Here is a 24169-nt window from a genome sequence, read left to right as displayed (position 1 = left end):
CTCTTGGTCTTCGGACCGTATTTTCCTGTATATACCTTGACTTGTTCCCTCCAAATCTCAGAGACCCCCTTACCCTCTCAAACTCACCTCGCGCCGGCAAGGTTCGTCAGTCAGTCCGTTCGCAAGTCAGAAGTTCGTCAGTCAGCTCGTACATGTTCGAAGTCAGCCAGTCAGCAAGTCAGTCAGTTCACCAGTACGCTCGTCCGCTCGTAGTTGCCCCGAGAGGCTCTACACTTCTTCTACTGCTGTCGCTCGCCTCCCTTGTTACCTTTTGCCCGACATGTCTGTCGAGAACCTACCTCCTACCTTTGAGGCTTAGCCCTCGTCTTCGAACAGTCTTCGACATCTTCGAAGCTCTCACGTGTTGTTTGGAGTCTTGTCCGTCCTCCTCCTTCTTACCTAGACCACTGTACAGTCCCCCGTACATCTCATAGACGCAGAGGCCTCGCATACCACTGCTTGACCTCACGGTTGGGTTTTTGTGTGGCTTTTGTGTTCTTTTTGGTCATGTCAATGGGGACACATAGCTTTGACATACACAGAATATACAACCTCCCTGTTGAAGTGATTGGCTGATGAGTCTGTCAATGACTGAAAGGGGAAAAGGATAGTTAGAGCCAGGGAGCAATGACACTGTATTTTTCTCTCTTGTGATCATTTTCTCTCCTGTGTTCCTTCTCTCTCTGCCTCATAGCCCTTCTCAGTACAAGAGTGATGTTCTGAGTTCTTTACCAACATCAGTCTGTCCTGTATGATATGTGGTGAGCACTCGTGGTTGCATACCAATCCATGACCTCAATTGTTGTACAATAATAGTGCTGACCTGTACCCTGAGGGTACTGAGAGTTTGTGTTTAACCTCATTCCTCCATCAGGCATGTGGCCTTCATATTTGTGATGTGAAATGTTTGATTGACAAGTGAGAACTCTCACCTAAAGCCCAAGTGACATCAAAAGCTCTGAACTTGTAGGTTGCAAGGTAGCACAAGGTCCACAATGGGTGCCCACATTGGCGCCAATCAAGTAAGAGTGGCCAAAGGTGTGGCTCAGCCCAACCACAAATAAGGCTCTGTGGGCCAGCAAATCCAGCTCAGTTTTACTCATCATCTTTATAACCGGCATGCCTGGACCTCCCACAATGTGCAAGCACAAAGGGGCCCCTCAAGGGTACACTGTCAGCTACAGCAAGATCCAGGAGGTCTACAGCACCGGCAAGGTGTGCATTGGTGGCAGCCCATTGCAGAGGGCCATGTCGACCACTGTAATGAAGGATCTCTAGAGTTGAATGATAGTGTTGTCCTTGATAGATGGACAAGATTGCTGCTGGAGTGAATGAGGGAGTAACGAAAGAATACAACAGGTGAGTTGCTATGTGTATGCATACCTGAGGCTCATGTCATCCATGCTATGGTATCTTCCTGAGCTTTTGCAAAAGTTCAAGGACTGGGTTGAAATCAACTTCAAAAGGCACCACAAAGACCTCTGGGTGTGCATGCTGCCTTCAATGATTCCACAGCTCATTTGAATCTGGATTATAGATGTGTATGTCCCCCCCATGCTCCATTTTACAGACATCATGATCTCTCATGTATGTCTGTCAGCTGTGATGAGACCAACATCAAGGGGGAGACTAAGGCCCTGGGTGTTGTTCAATCAAGCTGTTCTTATGCAATGAAGATGCATGCAGCAGTGCCACATGCCTACTCATGTATTCCAACCCTGGGTACAACTCCCTGGTATCAGGGTGAGGATAGTACATGGCAGGGAAACCCATCCATGTCTGTGTGTGTATCATGATACATGATCTTGCTATGCAGGCAAAAAAGGTGAGCCCAATCAGATCTCTTAATTCATGCATCTGAGATAGGGTATAAGACTCAGGCTGGGGAGCAGACCCAAAGCTCTCACACTGTCATCCAGGGATCTTGAGGTCATGTACAAGTTCAACCATCTTCCGTGTCCGTGCAATTGGGAGATCAAGCCATTGGCTCCAATGTCCCGCACCAACTGACATCCCTGAGTTATGAAGGAATTATGATCCCTGAGGTACAAAGGAATTGTTCTTATGACTGGAGGGGATGTAACACTTAGCATGGAGCCCAATGTGGCAGGTTTTCCCACAGTGCACGTGACTGTTTGAGCACCAGATAAGCAGAGATAAGTAACACTTACTATGCTCACATTAGCTGAGTTTCAAATATCAGACTCCCAGACAATGTGACTTGCACCAACACACCCAAACAAGTGCTGTGGCTGACAATTCCCCATGGACTTGGGGCTCCTGTAATGTCTAGCTTGGAGCCCAATATGGAAAGTGGTGAACATGGCATGTGACCTCACCAGCAGCACTGGGCTTCAATACAATCAATGGCTTTTTGTAACAGTAAGCACCCACAAATGGATATGGTGATTATGTAGTCAACTTGTAACCCATGTTTCATAGAGCCTGTAGTAATTTTGTTGGGCCCCAGTAATGGACAGTTAGGCCAGAAAATGCAAAATACAAAAAATCACAAGTGACTTTGCAGAATTCAAACTGCTCATTTTCACCCTAGATATGGAGCACATGACCCATGCAGTATAGCCATGTGTGTCAGACATCCCAAAATGCCTTATGGTGCCACAACATAGCCCAGAATGGGCAAGGGTTGGCTAATTTGATGCTTGTACATGGTGATATGACTTACCTTCCATATATGGTAATATGGCGTCAACATCACAGCCCTCATCAACATGCCATAGTGCTCTTTGAATATCCTCTGATTTATCTGCAATTTATGAGCCACCAGACTTCTGTACTCTTATGCCAGTGTACCTTCAATTCATCAGTGATCAATCCTGCCCATGACTCTATCAGTCTTGATGGCACTTACTATGGTGATACATTGCTTCACATTGTACTACATGAGCCCATTACTATTGACTCAGGAGCTGAGCTCCATTCCAGTAACATACCTTAGTATGGCTTTGTACTACTGGTCAGTGTCTGGTAACTGTTCACTTATGGTGAGAGCAAACTGCACATTCTTTGGTTGTATTCCTTGTATAACACATCAATTCTTGACAGGCCTTTTTCAGAATTCCTTACTGGTATACTTCTCCTCTGTATATTGGTTCCATCCTCCACTGTTGATTGGTTTGGACTTGGGGAAGTACTGTTAACAATCTACTGAAAGACATCCTTTGGTGTCAGAATTTCTCTGATCAAGGGCTAATACTTGTACAACAGCACTGACAGCAAGTCCCAACTGAGTAGTGGTTACTGTAGTCAACCCCCCAGATTCCCCTTCCCTGAGTTCTAGTTGATCTAGAGGATCTCCTTACTTATTTGCAACATTCCCAATCTATTTGCTCTATGTTACTATCAATACAAACCAGTAACACTGCTCATTAGTATTCAGATCATGTTGATAAGCAACTTGGCAATTTACCAAGTAAGAAACAGATCCATAATGTCTGTTGCTCATGATTGCAAGCTATGATCCTCATATTACAACAACCTAATAAATTAGCAGGCTACTCTGAAGTGCAAAATGTGGAAGATACGTCAGTACTCTATGCATAGACAATATACTAGCAGTCTTGCCAAGCATGACTTCTGATGTGGGCAGCATGAAGTTGTTCATAAATTGACATGTATCCTACCAAAGGGATTGTACTGCCAGCTATGGCCCTCTCCCCAGCAAGTACATGACTTACGGTGACATATCCATACCCTAATCAAGATGTGATGCCCATATTGATACATTGCTGGTACTTATCCGTCCTGCACGTGACTGTGGCTGAAGTGCTGATAGTAGTCAAGAGTGCCTTGGGTGTATCTCATCTAGAATATTGCAGCTACACATGGTGCATGTGACTTACTGTTTTTCCACAGCTGAGCCACAGTTCATGAAGAGGTATCATGAGTGTAACAGACTCAGCATAGCTGATCTAAACAAACTGTAACATGAGGAGGTCTGGGCCAATGTAGTATCAATCTGTAGGGAAGTATATGACCTACTCAGTTCACAGGATATAATAAACTCTGAGCATTGTCATTATTGAGTTAATTGTCACTCCCTATCAAATTTCCATGATACAAAAGCCTGCCAGTTTGGAAGTAGTATTATTATTCAGTGCTTTGAGACAGCACATAATATTCCAGACATGATAACACAGGACAGCTCAGCTGCAGCTGGGCAAGAACAATGGTACAACCACACATGTCATTGGGTAAAGGCTGTATGGCAATATTGGCATAGCTATCAAGGATCAACAAAGTTTTCTGGAAAAGAAGTATGCACATTATGGATTCTCTAGGATACTTAACATTCAGAATACAGTGCCCTTACAATATCACTGTAAGTATTATGGACTGAGCCACATAACTATAATGATACTCCTTGTGCAAGGTTAATGTTATTGTCACAGCTTGACAACAGTTTGGTCTGGTAAAGCATAGAATTGAGTGTCACAGACTAGTATATATCAATGCATTTGGTAAGTGAGATTCAAGCAATGATTTCATGAGCCAGAAGACAAACTACACAGACAATACAACTGATATTGTATTGCCATGCATGGCCCACTCCCCAGCAAGTGTTCTTATGACTGGAGAGGATGTAACACTTAGCATGGAGCCCAATGTGGCAGGGTTTCCCACAGTGCATGTGACTGTTTGAGCACCAGATAACCAAAGATAAGTAACCTTTACTATGCTATCAGTAGCTGAGTTCCAAATTTCAGACTCCCAGACAACACAACTTGCACTAACACACCCAAACTTGCTGGGGAGAGGGCCATGGCTGGCAGTACAATCCCATTGGTTTAGACACATTGAGGTGTGAAGAATTCATTATTGCCCATTTTCACTGTCTAGTTGCTGCCTGACAGCCCAAATACTCTATGCATCCTGGTTATCTACGTTGTTGATTTCAGTGCTCCATCATGAGCAATATTACAATTGAGCAAGTAAGCCACCATGTGTTGTGTGTCATTGCTATATTCATAGGAAACTGTCTGTGAAGAGCACATACTTACACTGAGACTTGCACATGGAATCATTATTGCATTTGCTCAGTATTCCAGTAATGCCTACTCAATGGTCATGGTATCCAGGCATAAATCCCATGAACACAAAGGTTTTCAACCTTTGTGAGATAACTTTTGGCTTCATCTGCTGGCTGACACTTACTTCTTTTGTATGCATGCACAATTCACCACCATATTGCTCTTGTTCAACCACCCTCTCAATATATACAGAGTCTCTACTGTTTATTTGGAATGGCAGGTACTCCACCAGATATTACTGCAATGCACCATGTGTTATAATACCTGCTTCTTGGACCCTCCCATGATATATACAACACTGTTAAAATGGCACACGTGTTCACTCCTGGGTCTATGGTGTTATTGTGTGACTTTCCATATACCATCAAAGAATCCAGCATGAGTAGCTGACATTTTATGCTAACATGTGAAGGGAAATGTTGCTGCCAATGAGAGTGATCCAAAGTCACTTATTATTGACTCGAGATCTAGAAAAGGACAGTCAGATATTTGCCTAGAAGTCCACTATAAGTATGGTCTGTTGCTGGTTGCCTAGTGGCAGTCTGAGTGACAGTAGACATTGTACAAATAGACATCATCAATACATGGTACAATCATTCCCTGCCCATATGAACAAACCAAGAGCTGCCAATTATATCACCCAAGGCTCATTGCGTAACTTGAACAATAGGACCTGGTAACACATCAGCCTATAATATGATGCTAGAGGTTAGATATGCTCCAAGCAATTATCATATGAGGGAATAGAGTTGATGTTATCTCATTCTCCACCATTTGTCCAGCACTGCAGCAACTATGAAGGGCTGGGATGTATGGTAAGTCTGCATGTCTAGTTTCTCACCTCATGACACTGGTAGTGTATACAGTTCTCTAGTAAGAGTAGCAAGTGCACAGTACAGTGTCTCTGTGTCACTTCTAGGATCAGTACAGTGTGAACAAATTCTGGAACCCATATTTGTGATGGCTATGCCATTATACAAGGGACATGCAAAGCAAAGTCAATGTTATGAGTGTTTCTAGCATTGAATGGTACCTTTGTGCTGCAGGTACTCATTGTTGAGTGATCATGGTCCACATAAGGGGCTGAGAAGCCAATTACTAGTTACAGCAAGTAGTACAAGGTTGGAATCATACATAACATTTCCTTGTTTTGTCTGCATTTTCTGAGCCCAGACTCAACAAGTAATTCAAACTTTCCAGGTCAGCTACTACATATTATTGACATAATTCATAGGTAATTGGTAAGCATCACAGGAAACACAAACAATGTAAAAGAATGAGTGTGAGGCATGTGCTTTTTATTGTTCTTTGTTGGATGGGGCTATACTTATATGAAAGTATGGGAAGGCATACTATGTACAGACTCTATGACACATCATATGTGACTGAGAATATACCCAATCGGGTTTTTTTCATTTTTGGGAGGCCACAGCACAGCAAATACAGTGTCACTGATGAGCTTGTGGCTGGCATTCAAGCTCAACTCCAAAGTTTGGCAGCCTGCATGTTCAGGGCCTGTTGAGCTGTTGAACTAAACACAACAGCTTAGGATCCTGTTTGGAGTTGCCAGTTCCTGACAATTCCAGGTGATACTGGTGGTTACAAGATATACAAAGACTCACTGAAAGAGTGGCTTATATCAGGCCATGCATGGGAAACTCTGCACTATCATAGGTTTTTTGCCACATGTGAGCCTCAATAGTGAGCACAATATGAATGTATAGTACTCCTGGATTTCTCTCTGATTTTCCTGCTATTATTCAGTACTGCAGAGGCCATCAATGGTCAACTTCCTAAAATGGGCAGGAGACTAACCATATATGGCAGGTTTCTATGTCTGCTTCAAAGACTCCCCTCATACCTGTGGAGTCCTCTAGTAAACATGCTTACCAAGATCTGCTCATATGCCTCAGTATCACTTCTCATGGTCAGTACTCTCAAAGATACCTAATATGGACACCCCCATCAGTATCCATGAAGCATCCCATGGAGAAGGAATATTTGGGTATTTATTTGGGTATTTTTGCGCATTTAATGGGGCTCTAGTAAGAGCTCAGTTAGTGTGGCTGAAAGCCATCAAAAAACTCGGCATGAAGAGCTGAGATTGAAAATTTACTTTAAAGGGGAATATTTGTCAGCATCCCAGCCAATGGGAATGTTCCAAAATCCCTTTTGAGTGACCAGAGTTAGTGTTGCGGCAAGTTGAGCTAAGCCAAGCCAAGCTCACCGACTCGATCCCAACTCAAATTTCGAGTTGGTGCCGAGTAAGCCAGCGAGTTGGCTTACAAGCCAGATACTGCAACTATACAGCTATTCACACGGTCGCAAGCAAATCAGATTGTGTGTGGAATGGTCTCGGCGAAGCTAGTGTCGTCGTGTCATTGTTGACTTGATGGTCCAGACAGGTACGAAAGGCATTCGGAATAGCAGTAGTAGTATTGTCAACAGTAATATGTATACAAGCTACTTTTGTCCAACTTCCTGGTTAGTGATGCACAGGCTTGCAAGCCACCGTTAACTTAGCCGCTGCCATTCTCGGTCATAACTATCAAAACTGTGGCTTATTTCATATATTTGTCAGCTAGAAATATCATTTTTGGCTAATAAGTCCAGCTCGCAGGGCCCGAGAACCGACTCATCAGCCGTTGCTCAGCATACAAAAGTACATTTTAATATGGTTTATGTCGTGCATTAGTCTCAGTATAGCTAGATATAATCAGTATCAAGCATATACATAAATCAATTTCCACGCCAAAAACCGAAGAATTAGTGCGCAGGGTGCACACCGCCGCACCGACCCACGATCCGCGTACCCGTACTCTACCCACGTACCCGTACCCTACCCTCGTACCCATATCCTACCCGGCTTCACCACCGGTGTTGGTGGTGAACCGCGGGTCCGGTACCGTCGGTGTCGGCACTGTCGGGTGCTCGGGTCCAGGCTTGTTGCCCTGCTTGTGTCCGTAGTTCACTCGGAGCCGGGAAACTGCCCTGCGTGGTCGCCCTCGCCCATGCCGTCACCCTTACCTGCACCCTCGCCCACCGTCCACTCGCCGGCCGCATTTGCACACAGGGCATTTGCCTTGCGTGCTCGCTGTCGCCATATGTGTCGTATCGCCGCGCCCAGGCCGCCGACTGGTCCTCGCTGGCCTGCCGTCCTCGACTGGTCCTCGCCCGTCTGACGCTCACGCACACGGTGTTCAGCGCACTCGCCGTCGGTGCGTGGCCGTGTGTGGTGTTTCCCCGCCCCAGCCGCCAACTCGTCCCGACAACTCGCCCGCCGTCCTCTACTTGTCCTCGCCCTATCTTCATGCGTGCGGTCCATTCGTTGGTCACATTTGTGTGCTCGGCATTCGCCCTGCACGCTCACGGTTGCCGTATGTCGTCGCCTGCTTCTGTGCCCGCCAGCTCGCTCGTGCCCGCTCGCCCGCCTATCCGCCTATCCGCCTGTCTGCGTGCGCCCTTTGCTCATGCGCCCGCGGTTCGTTCGTCGGCCGTGTTTCCGCGGTTCTGCGTGTGCGTTCGCTGGTCGTGTCTGCGTGCTAGGCATTCGCCCAGAGTGCTCGCGGTCGGCGTGTGCTGTCGCCACCAGTGCTGTCATCTACCAGCCCATCCGACCGCCTGATCCCTCGCTTGCCTGCCCACTCACCCATTAGTTGGCGCGTCCACTCATGCGCCCGCCGCCCGTTCGTCAGCCCCATCTGCACGCAGGGCAATGGCCCTGCGCACTCGCCGATGACGGGCGCATCGTACATGTCGCTGCGACCTGTGTTCGCTGTTAGTTCATAAGCCCGTGCACGTCTCCACTCACACTCAGGCCTCACCCATCCCTCACCCGTGCGCCCGCCGACCGTTCGTCGGCCCCGTCTGCACGCAGGGCATTGGTCCTGTGCGCTCGTGGATGACGTGCGCGTCGTGCAGTAGACGGGCACCGCACGTCGCTGCGCCCTGTGCTCACCGTTAGTTCATAAGCCCGTGCACGTCTCCACTCACACTCAGGCCTCGCCCATCCCTCACCCGTGCGCCCGCCGACCATTCGGCGGCCTGCACGCAGGGCATTGGCCCTGCGTGCTCGCCGTCGCCGTGCACGTCGCACTCCATATCACGCCCTCGGTATGCTTGCTAGTGCCGCCGGGATCGGGGTGGTGGTGGTGCTTGTACACGCCCAATGTTTGAGTGAAGACGTGCGTCACGGTGCGTGCAATGACAACACCACCCAATACGTACTCGGCTTGATGCAGGGAGGTCCGGGGTGGACGTAGGGCTTGGCGAAGCACGACGGTGGTGGTCTATAGGGAGTAGTTAAGCTGCCGGAAACGAATATGATACGTACCGTGCTCGAAACACGTCTCGACTCGTCTTGCTAATCAACTTATCTTGCACATGCGAACCATCTCGTCGCGCAAATGTGCCGGGTCGGGATTGCGAGATGAGAGAACGAGAGAGAGAGGGAATTCGATAGAGACGGGGTCCTGCTATCGAGGAACCTGCGGACTTCTGTGATTGGCTCATACTCCGGCCATTTGAATATCTTGTTGGCAAAGTCCGTGGTCAAGGTGCCATCTGTCGGCGGACACACCCCCGAAGCCGTCACTTCAGCTGCCCAGAATCTGCGCAAGAAAAAGTTCGCCGAGTCTGACGTGCCGAGGTTTCCTTCCACACCGAGCCCGAGCTCGAACCCGAGCCGCGCGTCATGGGTGGATGCAAGGTGGATGTTAGAGGACGTCGCGACCAGATGGTGACAGCAGAGGTGAGGCCACCCGCGAGCGACACTTTGGGCGCTCGTAGGTTGCTCCTTATGACGACGTTAAACTGCTAAGGGTCTACAGCACCGCGCAACACCGTAGCAGCGACGAGGAGGAGGAGGGAATTACACTCAATGACTTAGTACCTACGCAAATCTAGACACGCCGATTCGTGACTCGGAATCGTACCCGCACCCGAGGATGCCTCAGATACGCTACAACCAACGTGGAGCATACATTCCTTGAACAAGCCGATAGCGATACACATGCCTACATTACAGTACAATGTCCGATAGTGCATAGAGACTAACTAAATATCTTTCCACTGTTGACTCTGAGACCTAAGACTTCGCGTTCGTGAGCAATTGAAGTTCTCGAACGAGTAGTATATGTTGGGCTTACACTCGTACACCACGATCTTCCGGCCTTTGCTCCCAATCGTACGCGTTCTCGCCTGCGTCGGAGACGCCTGAACGGCACTGTCGGAGCAGGTTGCGGATGTATAGATAGTTCGGGCGTTCGTCGAACTTCAGCGTCATGACGTACTCGACGAACGCGCAGAACGCAGTAGGAAGCCCCTTGCAAAGCCGCGAAGGCTTTACTTTGGCCTTTGCTCTTGTTAACAGGTCATTCCTCTTTGCCTTGGCGGACCCGGGGATGCCTTGCCAAGGCAGCGAGCCGCGAACGAAAAAGAGTAGGATGTATGCGAGCGAGATGAGGTCGTCGCGACGCGAGTGGGCAATACCGTGGTGTATATTGATGGACGAGAAGAGCGGGGTGCCAGTTGCCTCATGTTCATCGTTGTACTTGATGTGCGCGCGAGTGACGATGTCGATGTACGGGACAGCCAAACCCAAGTCGATGAGGTAGAGCAGGCTTGTCTGGTCGCCTACACCGACCAGAAAGTTCGCAGGCTTCAGGTCACGATGCACGTAGCCCCTCGCGTGAAGGCTTTCGAGCCGGTCGACCTAGACAAATGGATGTAGCTTGTCAGTTCAGTTCTAATCAGCGAAGGGGTGGCCTACTGCCTGCAGCGCGATTCGCAGGACTGTCCCGAGAGTAAATCGCTTCCCACAGAAGTGGAAAAGTGTCTCCAATGACGGCCCTAGCAGGTCCATTACGAGGTAATTTACCTCGTCCATCGTACCGAACCCGTGCATGACGGGGAAGCCTTCTGTATATTTGAGGGTGTCGTAAACTTCTTCCTCGTTTTCCAACTGGTTGACCCGGAAGTCGCATGGCTCCAGCTTCACCGCGACGTCAACATGCTCGCAAATGTCGAGGGCTTTGTACACTTGACCTAGATCGTGACCACGATCAGTATGTAGGCCAGATGCACTAGTTAGTGCGCACCGAACGACCCTGCTCCTATCAATTCTCGCAACCGGTACCGACCCGCAATCTCCGTAGGTGCATCCACCTCTGAAGCATCCATGTTGAGCATCTACCACACTTGTCACACATCATCGGTATTGTAATCGCTGCCACATCAGCGAGTGGTGGGACCTACAAGAAATAAAATAAAATAACACTACGTACAACCGTTTCGGTGACACTGCGTATGATGTCAGCATCTCACTCATGGAGCAAGGGTATGATCATATGCTCACAGAACTACGGTAGCCGATGTCAGGGCCACTGACAACATGAGGGTCGGGGACAAGGTGATGCATCAGTCGCCGTTCGCAAATGAACGTGATCATGTGACGTACTGGGCTTCTCGATGCTCGATGAAGGCTGGACCTCGTCAGGGAACTCGAAGCCGTCGTCCTCAGTAGATCGCGTCCGCATGAAGTACGAGCGGCGCGTTATTTGCTGTAAAGCCCCGCAGCGAGATAGGACTGATGAATAAAATAGAACACGGGAAGGTCAGGGTCAGCGGTGCAAACACCGAATATAGACGTGTTTCGGTGTGTTGACAAGAGAGGTGTGGACGGAACGAGGGAGCGAGTTATACAGATGCGAGAAAGCGACCTTGTTCGTCCGGATATGCTGCCGAATGATGATGTTGTTGATGTTGTTGAACTCGTTCCAGTCCTCATCGAAATTGCCAATGTTTCGGCACAGAGGCTCGATCCGCACTACCAGGAATCGTCATGTTGAGCATTCTCACAGTTGAAAATAGAGACGACGCCTTGTCAAACAGGTAGCTCGAGTTGCTGTCCGCGTGGTCCGACAGGAGTGTCTGACCCAGCGGTACAGGTTCGCCATGATAGGCAGCTTCAGGTTCCAATACCTGTAGTAAGGCACGACGATCCTTTGACATGCGAGGTGCCAGCAAGCGGCTTCGCGTCGTAGAACCGTTCGCGTATCGCGGATTCCTCATCGAGTTCCATCCGAATGACCTCAAGACGCTCCACGTCCAGGAGGTCGTCGCCATACTCGTCAAGAGGCAGTCCTTCATCATGAACTGGCGGGAATCGCGTGCGGCGGTCACACTTCTCCCTTCGCATTGCTAGCGACATGCTGCTCCAATGGTGCGGCTGCGCTTCGACATGACAAGTTCTGCTGCAGTTATAACTGTGTAAGGGAGCATGGTCGCAGTCCCCTGGACGTGAGACACCGGGTGATACTGACCTTTCTCATCAGTGGAAAGGGCCGTGGACGAATCGCGAGGCGTAGATGACGCGTAGTGCAATGGAGACGCCGCGAAATGTCTAGAGCCCGATCGTCGAGAAACTCATTGCGGTTGAGAAGGCGGCGGAGCCCACGAGGGTCGACAGGCCTGAGATGAAGTCGAGCGTGCAGGCGAGCCAGACTGCATAAGCGTATCTGTAAGTTGGTGTATGGACGCGAGCATAGAGGATTCTGACCTATGCGGGCGGGTGACTTCCATTACACGCTGACCCACCGTCACGTAGCTAACCAGATCGACACTTACATGTGCGCCCGCGGCGAAGTCTGCTCGTCCTCAAAATACCAAACTAACGAGAAGCACAAACATACCCGAAAGCAAATAATGCGTCGTCAATTATCCCGACGACCGCGATACACGCCAGGCTTGCCCTCATGCTTCACCTCATCTCATCATCTACGCCCATCTCATCCGCAAATGTCTGGGGCGCATATTGGTTATAGAAGGCAAATACAAGAGAGGAAATTGCATACCTGGCGATGGCGGTGACGGCGATTTGGTCCAGGAGTCGAACCATCCCGCAATCCAGGATGCAGACACGGTCTGTTCTAGTTTACAGAGCTGGAGTGTCCAACCCAGGCATGATGTCAGTTTGGGTGACACTGAGGACTTCAACGATGAGGACGAAGTCCACAGGCGCGTCTCGATCTTCCCACGCCTGCTCATTCCATGCCTTCAAGGTCGTGCGCTAGTAAGCATCTTCCTTTTCCTCTTCTACGATTCACCACGCTTCATACTGCCGTTGTATACTCCCACTCCTTTACTCTGTGGACTCTACCCGTAACAGCATGAAAGCCTAGCTCTTGTTACCGATCTCCCCGACCCATTGGGCTCGACTAGCTAATTCTCGCGTGAGTGAGAACTTACTATGCACGACCGCTGATGGGCCGCGATAGGATAACGGAGCACATACCCCGAATACCAGACCACAAATATCAATGTTACGAATGCAGGACTTCAGGCGAGTAGTATGGTTCACTGCTGCATCCAGTAAATCTGACAGAACGTACGAGGATGCATACCGGCTTCGCCGTAATTCAAGTCCTTAGTCTCAGCTGTTATACTTCGTGTTTGGATGATCTACAAGAGGATCATTGAATGCACGGTGCGCTGATCTTCCGATATTTAGTATGAACGATCTGCAGGACAATTGAACGCACAGTGAGCTCGCCTCCCGATGTTTTTGGATGATATGCAGGAAGATCGTCGAATACACGGTGAGTTCATCTTCCGAGGTCAGTCTTGACCGCGGACATGGCCTAGAATAGATGAGTACACTTCAACTATAAGACGCGAGGGAGGTCTGCGACTCCTCGTCTCCAGCACCAGTCATACGTCCTCTTCTCGTATTCACTACTAGGGATGTCCCGTCCTCGTGGTCCTCGTGGTCCTCGTGGCGCTCGTGGCGCTCGTGGTGCTCCCGGTCGTGGCAGGGGTGGCCCTGCGCCAGCTCCAGTTCCCGAGGACGAAGATTTCACCCGCAACCTCGGCAACATATCGTCTGGCTCGGATGATGAGGATGTCGCCGCCCCGGCTCAGGTCGCTGCGCTTCCCCAGGGACAAAATTGGCTCACTTTGACTAGCGACCAGGCCGCACCGCCTATCCGCTCACAAGAGGCCCGGGTCCAGCCGCCCTCCGCGGCGTCCGCGCAGATCATGCAAATGCGAGCGGGCCTAGAGTCCGGTCCCGCCATGACACGGTCGGAAGCAAGCAAGGGAAGTGTACCTGACATGAACTTCTATTTTAGACTTGTCACCACCACTGCCCTTGATGTCGATCCCCCGAAGGTTGTCATTATATGCATCGTGTGCGAGTAAGTGACGTACAATAGAGTATATTTGTTCTGCTAATTTGAGCGACAGGAAAGCGCATCAGAAGGCAGTCGCTGAGGCAGAGGAGAAAGGCGTCGAGATCAACACCTTGTGGCCCTGCCACAACTATGTCTACGCGGAAAAAACGAGCAATAGTCCACTCCGAAGCCACCTCGACGCCTACCACCGCGACGAGTACACTCGCTTGGCTGAGGCCGGGCGCTGGTCCAACAAGCTGCCGAGCTACAAGGCCAAAGCGAAGGCTGCGGAGGTGGTGGCCGATATCGACCAAAACTATCCAGTGGTAGAGTATTCTCGCGAAGAGTTTCACAGGCGGCTCGTAAACTGGGTCGTCGTGGACGACCAAGTAAGTACGAGTTGTTTTGGGTATGTAAAGCAAACATTGACAGCATCATCAGCCAATCTCGGTGGTCGAGACACCTGAATTACGCCACCTCTTGCGGCTGCTCAATCCTGACCTCGCCGACGAGGACATCCCGAAGCGTAATCAGATGCGGTCGTTAATTCTGGCGCAGTTCAACCGCGCATTTGATCAGCTTAAGGCCCAGCTCAAGGTACGTGATATACGATGTTCGGATAACACAATGCTCACTCGCCGGATAGCTCTCGCGCGGTCAGATATCCTTTACCACTGATGGTTGGGATACTCAGGGTGAGCACGCACAGGGATACAAGCGAACGCATTACTGAGAGCGCGCGTGCAACCAGCTCGACGCGCCTACGTCGGTGTCACGGCCCACTGGATTGCCAAGGGAACACTGCCTACGGATATCGTGTTAAAGTCAGCCGTTATTGGTTTCCGGAGGCTCGAAGGAAGCCATACTGGTAAGTCCGAAAGCGTACACCTAGTTTTACTCTAATTTGATCACTTAGGGGTGAACCTCGCGAACGCCGTCTACTCTGTCCTGGAGCGCGCCGATATCTTGTCTAAGGTCACTGCATCAGTCTCATTCGAAGCAACCTACTAACTGCTTGTTTTAGGTCGGACGATTCACGATGGACTCCGCAACAGCGAACGCAAAGATGATGTCCGAGCTGAAGACGAAATTCGAGGAGAACCCGATCGCTCGTCGCGACTTCAATCAGAACCAGGATCAAATCCACTGTTTGGCTCATGGAGTCAATCGAGCGTCGCAAACTATGACCACATACATGGGAATCCAGGCTCCTGAGAGCGACGGTACCCAACCGGCAAGCAATCGCCGCGGCGACGCTGTGAAGATGTCCGTAGTGTCGAAGACTAGGGAGATCTGTATCGCAGTTCGCGCGTCTCCTAGCCGCCGCGACTCTTGGACGACGTCGGTTGCAATGCACAATGCCGGTGCGTTGGTCAAGAATGCGTCTCTTCCGGAGGACGCCCAGAAGGTCGACGTATTCCACGAGGACATGATCCTCGTGATCGACATCAGGATAAGATGGGACAGCACATATATCATGATCCTCCGTTTTTTGGCTATGCAAGATGTGAGTGCTCTTCGCTCACTATCAACAGATACTGATGTCAATCAATTTAGGTCTACAAGATCTTTTTGGACCAAAACCCAGAGTTCGCGAGGTCTTACCCCGCTATGACCCCCGGCGAAATCGAGACGCTGACAGAGACGGGCCTCGTGCTCCTGGTGCGTCAGTTCGCCAGTGCATATAAGTAGAATTGACAACTGTGTCCAGGCTGGCCACACGCTGCAGATGCTGTTGGCTGGAGAGCGCCAACCGTTGCTCGCGGATGTCATCCCCCAGTACGAGATCTACTTGACGAACATGGAGAAGCTCGCGGCGGTTAGGCCGCATCTCAAAGGCGTCATCATGGCGGGTCGGGATGTCGCGATCAAGTATTATAAATACATGGACCTCACTGATAGCTATATTCTTTGCATGTGTACGTGACCTTCCTCTTTTCTGACCAACTTACTAATTCACTGTCTAGTTGTTCACCCTAAGTACAAGCTCGATCATATGCGGAAGCACTGGGAAGAGCCCTACTACCAGCGCGCCGTCGACGTCGTCAAGCGCAGAGTAAGCAAATGGCTACTCTATGCAGTGCGTCTACTGATGCAACAATTACGGTGCAGATGAGGGAGTACGCGGCTCGGCGACTCCCTGTGGCAGCAGCGGCGCCTGCTGTGCGTCAAGCAGGACCATCGCAGCCGCAAAGGCCTCAGGGATTGCGCGGCATGTACGCGACAGCCGATGAAATCTTTGTCCGTAGCCTGGACGACGAGCAGCCTGTGGGCCGTGTCAACAACGCCGTCGACACGACCGTCGAGACCGAATACCTCTCTTGGGTCGAAAGAGGCGTTGGCATGGAGCTTACCGACGTGCTCGCATACTGGAGTGTGAGTTATTACCTCTTGTCTGACTCTGTTACTCTGTGGGCTCAATGCACTCTATCAGCTGCCCGCCGCGCAAACGCAGTGGCCTACGATCTTTGCGATCGCACTGGACTACCTTCCGACGCAGGCAACGTCGGTTCCCTGCGAACGAGTCTTCTCCTCCGCGGGGCAGACGGACACAGCTCGGCGCAGCCGCCTCAGCCCCGACATTATGGAAGCGTTGCAAATGCTGAAGTATCTCATCCGGCAGAGCCGACTGTCGTTTACTGACCACCTCAAGAGCTTCGAGTGGGTGCAGGACATGCTGGTGAAGCAGGCCCGCGCTGAAATGGACTATGGCGCTGACGAGAACCTCACTTTCGACGACCTCCTCGAGCTCATCTAACGTCTTCGCGTCGTGATTGTGCTGTTGTGGTATTGCTTGGTGGCCGTCTGACGTCGGTCTCGTTGTCTCTTCCATGTATTTGTATCACATTGCCTCGTATCGCGCTGTCTCGTAATCAACGTATCGCAGTTCCCTCATGTACAATATTGGATTGAAAGATGTTCATATGTGTTGCCATTGCACTAGACTTGCTCGAGTTCAGTGAAATTAATCCTCGCCGAGACCCGCCCGCCCTGGTACGTATGGTGCAATCTCCTCTCAGTGGCGGCGGTCGCTTTGCAGTCAGTTGCCGCCCTCTGTCTCTCACACCCACCACCACGCTCAGCACCGTCCCGGCTATACCACTGCGTCTCTGCAGCACCATCAGGAAAAACCTAGGTAACTTAAGCGGTCTTTAAAAGAACTAGTCGTACTCTCAGAGGCTTTACGCCCTTATATATGTACCAAAGTGCATTCAAGGTGCTCTAGAGCGCGTAAGGTGTACTTTCCATTGCTTAAGACACATTAGTCTGGACGTTTTCACTTAAGCCAGCAACGCAAAAGTCAGTTGAGGTCACACAAGCTTCGGAATTTTCAAGGCCGCATTTCAATTCACTTTGAGGTCTTAAACACAAGATCTATATGTATGACTAGCTACCACAGAGTCTGGTATGCATAGGAACTGGCCCAGTTGTTAAGTAGAAACTTCGAAGCAACATCTAGTACAGTATGAGTGTTCCAGTCAGTAGGTAGTTGCTCAGCTTTATCACCTACAGAACCTGGAAATGTAGGTATCAACTGGCAAGACTGACGTATAGTACTGAGGGGAATAATATCTGCAATGGGCTTACCGTCCGAACGCAATGGTGATTTATGAACTGTGTACATCATATGCGTAGGGTCAGGAGTGGTTGGGAGCTTCGCGAACCACTCTACATAAGCCAGTGGTCCTTGTTCTGCCCATGACGCAGGGGCGTTCAGGGGAACACGAGTGCGCGGGTCTTTAATGCGATTCGGAAGCCTGAAGATGACTTTAACGCGTCCGATTCTCGTTCCTGTTAGCAGACATCAATAGAAATCTTGGAGAAAGCTGTAGTAAGGCGCACCTTGTAATCCTGTAGCCTCGGCATCATCTTCTCTCAATACTACGACTGTATCGAACCGCGCCGGTTGTTCTCCGAAAGAAGGTCGCGCCCTGACTGCATCAGTCTCTTCCTTGCTGTCTGTCAAGGGTTCCGGCGCGAACTTGAACCCGTGGAACACGTCTACCCGATCGAAGGGCATATGAGATACGGCGGTGAGAAGCTGAGTGGGAGTGAGACGTCGATTGTTTTTGAGAATATAGATGTACTGTGCGAGCATATTCTTGAAACCAGGTGCGTTGTGTCTGTCTTCAATGCGATCGACGGACTGCATCGCTACCGTTGGATGCTTCGGCAGTTTGATGCTCGTCTTGCCAGTGTGTTCAACAGGGGGGCTTGTCTCTGACTCTTCTGCATCTTCTTCTTCATCGTCATCCCTCTGCAATTGTCTTCGCATTGTTGAGCTGAAAATTACCATCTTTTCCTGGCGTGCAAGCCAGATCACCATTTGCGGTCGCACGTTTCGATGATTCGAGGCCCTCCAGCCATTCTTCGCGTAATCGATATGAAGGCGTTCGAATGCCTCGGTATTGTAGTTGTCTGTTGTACCTAGGAGGCGAATTGATTCAATTGATTCAACGTATTGTAGGAGAGAGTGAAACTTACCTAGGAGGCGAATTGATTCAACGTAATGTAGGAGAGAGTGAAACTTGGGGATATTAAGGTGTTCTCGTACGCCACAATTGACGAGAACTTCCTTGTTTTTGTGAAAGACCTTGAGCGCATCTTCCATGTATTGAAGGGTTGTATCGTCGTGCGTCGGGTATTGCGCCAGGTAGATGAAGTCGAGTATGGCGCGAAATGCGACAATCGCATTCTTGGGGATCTTTCCTACCAGGCACCCGAGGAGAATTCGCGCCATGTATTTCCGTTCAGTGCCAGAGACCTGAGAAAGCGCCGAAATTCCGTTTTTGAAATGGCGAGTGCCAAAGGCAGGCGGCAGGCATCGAATGCGACGATCGAGCTCCTGTGCATCAATGAGTTCAGTACACCACTGGATGATGTGCTTGAAAACGCCTTGGTATAGTTGGTGTAGAACGTCTGGTGTGATACAGGCATGGATGTCCGTGTACGGTAGGTCTCGCCAGAAAGGACGCACGACGTATCCACAGACGTTCAGCTCGTTGCAAGCACGAGCGTACGCGGGCGAATCCTTCTTTCCATCGCTGTTCTCGGTCGCGAGACGCAGAACGTCCAGGGTCCATAACGAGGTTCGTGACGTGCCAGGAGTGGGAGATTCAAGCTTGTCTTCTGGGAGCTGACACTTTGGACAAGTACCGTACTTCGAGCATGTAACAAGGCATTGCTCCGGATAGTCTGCCACGTATGCGGCTAGAATGGGGTGCACCCTGCGCACCGCACCGTCCCCTCCGGTCACGTCGATACCGTGCTTTCCGGCCTCGACAAGGGGCTCCAAGATGACACGTACGGACGTGTGGAACAATTGCTGCGCGAGGGCGCGTTGCTTGCGTTTCGTAATGCCGTCCGAATCGATCTTGTCAACAGAGAGGTATCCTATGAGGATACATGCATGTTCAGACGGCTTGCGTCGCAGAGCTCGTGGTAGGTTTCCTAGCGTCATGTAAACAGGATAGGCTGACTTTCCCCCAGAGAACTGCGTCAGTTGCGTTTTGTCTGTTGCGATAATGACGGGCGCAACAGCAGCTCCGTCAGGCAAGAGACTCTGAGAACAACATTAATACAATCGCACTCATATACGTTCAAAGTAACACAAGACAACACTCACCTGCACAGCGTGCCACCAGCGTCCGGTCCACATCTCATGGTAGATGCGACTGGTTCGCGATCCGTCGCTGAAGATGCGACGCGGACGATAGACGATCTGACCTGCATGCGCCGGGTTGCCCAACAAAGTCCTAATGGCTTCGATGATGTCTCGAAACTGGACTAGGTGGCGCTCGTTTGGTCGGTCCTTGAAGCTCAGCCAACGCTCCTTCCATTCGGCACGCTCTGGAAGCGAATCCACTCGCTGAAGCAGGGAGCGCGAGTTGTGATAGGACAGACCTAGTCTTTCCTGAAACTAGGGTACGTTGGCCGCACATAGTCGCAATAGTAGTTAGTACTACACACAATCCAACCAGTCTGTAACGCAAGTCAACTCACCCCAGGAATCTCCAAGACTCGGTCTACAGAGCCTTGGCTCAGGCCCTCCTGAACGGCCCATGACGCGAATCTCCAGTCCATCTCGGACTGGAACGGCGCCCACGGGTTTGCGGTTTCTTCAATATCTTCACTGGGGTCTTTGTCTGTGCAATGAATTCTCACTGTTCAGTAACTTACGAAACTGTAGTACTGTGTAAAGCGGCTTACCTGGTGACTGTACCTCCCTCTCCTTCTCCCACTGCTCCTGCCAGCTCCTACGTACGGCCTCGTCGGTTCGAATAACCGTGGCAGCATTCAAGTCGACATCTTCAACCCTCATGTCTTCATCGTCGTCCAAGTTGATCGTGTTTCGTCTGGAATGACTCGAAGACGTGCCGGCAGTGTTTTGGTCGCCTTCAGTTCTCTGTGCAGAGACCTCTACGAAGTCATAGACGGACCCAATGTCGGAGAAGTCCTCAGGGTCTTCATCTGAAGATGCTGGGGAGTTGACAGGGCTGCTACGAAGGTTGACGTCTGCGCTCGTAGTTAATCGGCTTCCACCTTCGCCTCTGTCGTCTGGGTCAACATGGCTGGACGACCTGTAGAAGTACATTACATATGTCACTGTTGGAAATTCAGAACACTCACCGTCCTAGTCTATTAGCATCCCGAGGGCCTTCATCGTCGGAATCGGAATATTCAATATCCCCACAGTCAAATACCGCCTTTAATTTCCCCTTCTTGTACCATGCGCATCTACGGCTCATGGATTGGTGTGCGGCGAGGCCCTGCATTGTATCGAACCCTTCATTACACGCCGAGCATGTTGTCGAGAGCACGTCTTCCAAGGTGCGGCGTCTCTTTCCCATGACCTGCAATAATTAATTCACATCAGTCGTCAATTATTCAGAGGATGGAAGGACAGACGCACGGTATCTGAAGACTGGAGGAGAAGGTGGAAAAGACCGCGCAAGACGTGCGCGCCTGTACGCCGATCCCCTTACTCAATTGACCTTCCGTTACATAACGGTCTTTGACGTGCGTGTCCGCGGGACCTAGTGTTCCCACAGTGCGGCTGCGACTCTTCTCTTCTCAGCTTCCATCTCCTACCTGTCTGACTCCTCAAAACAATCCTACCTCTCACCGTCCTCATCTACTTGCCAATTCTCTCTGGGGTCTGTGACTTTGTGCTTTCCTCCATCAGACAAGCTTCTCGCGCACGGTTGATCACTGATCGAGGGTCGCCTAAGCGGATATATTGGCAACACCGTGAGTCCTACCTTTACAACGCGTTTGCTCTAGCTCTGCGATCTACATCTTGCTACGGACATACTACCTGGCCTGTAGCGCAGTGGCGTGGGAATATGCATGGAGCTACACGCTTCCCACGGCTCGGCCGCCTTGTTACGACACAAGGCGGTATCCGAATAATAGACAGAGTCAGGATCTGTAGCTGAGGCCTCAGGCCTCGGGTCCCCTTTACCATTCACGATTTACGAACTGCTGTATTCTACCGCTTTGCATCACTCTGCGCGCACACTATGGCTTCACGCCCTCCCGCTCGGCCTGTGGTCGCGCAGCCCTACGTCTCCTCTTTCTACAACACAGCGGACCTCTCTGACGGTGTCAAGGCAGTCAACTTGGAGTATAGGGAGCAGAACTTGAGAGACCTCGGCCGCGAGGATAGCTTAGAGGGTATGTTGTTTCGTTGGACGACCTGGAAACAGAGAGCAGTCAAACACACGGTGAGTAAGAGCCTCCTTTCCCCTTGCCAGACCGCTGATCATTGCTCAGACTACGCAGAGTCTGAAGGTCATTCAAGCGCAGACACCGGCAACTTCACAGACATCGCGGACCTCGGCATCAGCGACGTGCTCGACACCGATATCGAGCATCCGGTCATTAAGAAGGTGTTCGGAGACCTAGTCGAGGATCCTCTGTGGCCGCATCTCCACGACGTTCAAGAGGTAAGTAACCACCATCCTACGACGTACAACTTCACGCTAATCGCGCAGTAGACAGTTCAGCTTGAACCGTCTGATTGGGACAAGCTCGTTGAACTTGTGCACGAGCACAAAGACGTGTATGAGCTCTTTTCGTGAGTCTTCCGTGTGCGTCGAGCGTAGCGTTCAAGTTGTGTTGGCTGAACGAATCCTCGAATACGATAGCTTCCACTACAACCACAACAGCCACATCCTCACCATGTCGACACCTACCAACGTTCATGAGCATGTCAGCAACCTCTTCGGCGACTTGCTCGCCGTTTGCTATGGCGGGCCTTGCGTCCTGAATATGCCCGGCTTCAAGGGCGTGCTCACGGCGGACACCAAGAGGAAGTTTGTAGGTCCTCTTCCCACCCCGGATGACCCTTCTCGCCACGTCCGCAAGTTGGTTGGACCGGCGCTGTTGGTCCCGGACGGGGCCGTGACGCTTAGATTCCCGGTCCTTCTGCAAGATGACAACTACGATTTGCGAGTCGAACATGGGGAGCACGTTGTCGGAGTCTTCGAGAAGGGGTTTAACGAGGCGTGGGATCATCTTGTGTTTCATGTACGTGGTGAAGGTATCGCGAGTTGATGTCTACTAACTGCCTTGACAGTTTGGCCAATACAGCATCCCTCAGACATTGAACAGGAACTCGAACGAACTTCCGGTCTTCATGCTCACTGTCAAGGTCGTCGAGCACCCCAAGTACCAATCTCCACATCCGTCCAGCAAGTCCACGCCTGAGCAGAAACAAGCATTGCGGAACCACTGGATGCCGATCGACGGCAGAACTCTACGCAAGCTCGAGCCAACGGACCCGGGCAACATGTTGACCGGTAGAGTGACCATAGGTGGTTACACGTTCTGCGGGGAACTCGAGGCTTACATCGTCATCATCGGCTTCTTCAACGAGCACAGGGCTGCTTTGGAGCAAGGTTACCGAGAGCAATGGACGGTGGATGAATGGGTGAAGAAGGGCCAAGGAATAGTGAGTCAAATCAAATCTTTTCGTCACTGCGAGCTCACAACAACGCATCTTCTAGAAGGTCCGCAAGAAGTACGAGGGCGATGAAGCGCAGAAACTGAAGGAATTCACCGACGTGTGGAAGTCCGTGTTCACCAAGTATCGACTTCGTATCTGGGAGAAGGGTGGTGAGGCTTGGCGAGCCTACGCCAAGGCTCAGCAGGCGAAGGGTGACAACGTCTACTTGCACGACGGCGTTCGAGGCGCCTGGAAAGAGTACCTCCTTTCGGCGCCATTCAACAAGTCCAAGTCAGAGGCGGACGAACTGCCTCTGAGCGATCTCATCACCGCCATCACGACCGGTGCAATTGCGACTGCTACTGAACGCTTTGATACCTTCAAGCGACAGGTATGCGGGTTCTCGCCGGACCTGCCTGCTCCCGACATCGTACCGGATGTCAGCCGAGCGAATGAGTTGGAGGACGACGTGTTGAACGTGAAGCGGAAGTACGAGGAGTGGATGGAAGAAGCCGAAGCCGAGCTGGACGTCCAGGAGCCGGACGTCAAGCGTCCTCGTCAAGGCGATAACAAATCTGACTGAGTCGTCTATCGGCGATGACGGGGTGGACACTTGCGTACGGACAGGTCGTGTGGTCATAGTACGTTCTGGTGCTCCCTGTGTTATTTTCTCATTACATCATTCTATCGTCTCCTTGTCTTCTGCCACCTCGTCTTCTTCTGCCTCCTCGCCTCCTCGCCTTCTCGCCACTTCGCCCCGCGTCGTCTTCTCATCACATCGTCTCGTAGTCGCCTCGTCTCTTGTAGTCTTCGCTAGTTGTACCGATCGTCGCCTCGAGTATGTCATCTTTTCTACTGTTGTAGCTGTGTAACATTACCTATCCTTCCTCGAAATGCGTATGATTCATCCGTTATCATCGAAGGCGTCACAGCGACCCAAGGGAAACGTGATGCTTATCTTTATTTGCTCACATGTTGGAGTAAGGGCCTCCGACTTA

At 50.7% G+C, this 24169-nt stretch overlaps 6 protein-coding genes across 6 annotated transcripts; 3 read left to right on the top strand and 3 right to left on the bottom strand.

The window, feature by feature from the left end:
* Positions 1-1589: 1589 nt before the first annotated feature.
* B0H18DRAFT_883419 (uncharacterized protein) lies at positions 1590-1796 on the top strand (the record flags this gene model as incomplete). The annotated part of the gene is made up of 1 exon (XM_048040975.1): positions 1590-1796. The coding sequence occupies one exon, from the start codon at positions 1590-1592 to the stop codon at positions 1794-1796; it is 207 nt and encodes a 68-aa protein (XP_047888559.1).
* Positions 1797-4148: 2352 nt separating this feature from the next.
* On the top strand, positions 4149-5139 carry B0H18DRAFT_958220 (uncharacterized protein; the record flags this gene model as incomplete). The annotated part of the gene is made up of 6 exons (XM_048042671.1): positions 4149-4277; positions 4325-4342; positions 4424-4481; positions 4710-4822; positions 4920-4952; positions 4993-5139. 6 exons carry the CDS (start codon positions 4149-4151, stop codon positions 5137-5139), a joined length of 498 nt encoding a protein of 165 aa, XP_047888558.1.
* Positions 5140-10194: 5055 nt separating this feature from the next.
* B0H18DRAFT_883415 (kinase-like domain-containing protein) lies at positions 10195-11231 on the bottom strand (the record flags this gene model as incomplete). The annotated part of the gene is made up of 3 exons (XM_048040974.1): positions 10195-10764; positions 10822-11096; positions 11150-11231. 3 exons carry the CDS (start codon positions 11229-11231, stop codon positions 10195-10197), a joined length of 927 nt encoding a protein of 308 aa, XP_047888557.1.
* Positions 11232-17612: 6381 nt separating this feature from the next.
* Positions 17613-19070, bottom strand: B0H18DRAFT_883398 (uncharacterized protein; the record flags this gene model as incomplete). The annotated part of the gene is made up of 4 exons (XM_048040972.1): positions 17613-18013; positions 18065-18368; positions 18516-18649; positions 18707-19070. Coding segments are annotated over 4 exons (1203 nt in total), but the record flags the coding sequence as incomplete, so codon positions are not given.
* An 801-nt stretch (positions 19071-19871) lies between these two features.
* On the bottom strand, positions 19872-20594 carry B0H18DRAFT_863342 (uncharacterized protein; the record flags this gene model as incomplete). The annotated part of the gene is made up of 3 exons (XM_048039736.1): positions 19872-20141; positions 20225-20381; positions 20464-20594. Coding segments are annotated over 3 exons (558 nt in total), but the record flags the coding sequence as incomplete, so codon positions are not given.
* Positions 20595-21744: 1150 nt separating this feature from the next.
* B0H18DRAFT_1123398 (uncharacterized protein) lies at positions 21745-23754 on the top strand (the record flags this gene model as incomplete). The annotated part of the gene is made up of 6 exons (XM_048034686.1): positions 21745-21898; positions 21998-22170; positions 22222-22301; positions 22372-22753; positions 22803-23177; positions 23233-23754. The coding sequence occupies 6 exons, from the start codon at positions 21745-21747 to the stop codon at positions 23752-23754; spliced, it is 1686 nt and encodes a 561-aa protein (XP_047888554.1).
* Positions 23755-24169: the final 415 nt, after the last annotated feature.

The sequence above is a fragment of the Fomitopsis serialis genome, assembly GCF_022376445.1.
Source record: "Fomitopsis serialis strain Sig1Antser10 chromosome Unknown B0H18scaffold_97, whole genome shotgun sequence".
In the NCBI taxonomy this organism is placed as follows: Eukaryota; Fungi; Basidiomycota; class Agaricomycetes; order Polyporales; family Fomitopsidaceae; genus Fomitopsis; species Fomitopsis serialis.
This window is presented reverse-complemented; position numbering and strand designations above follow the sequence as displayed.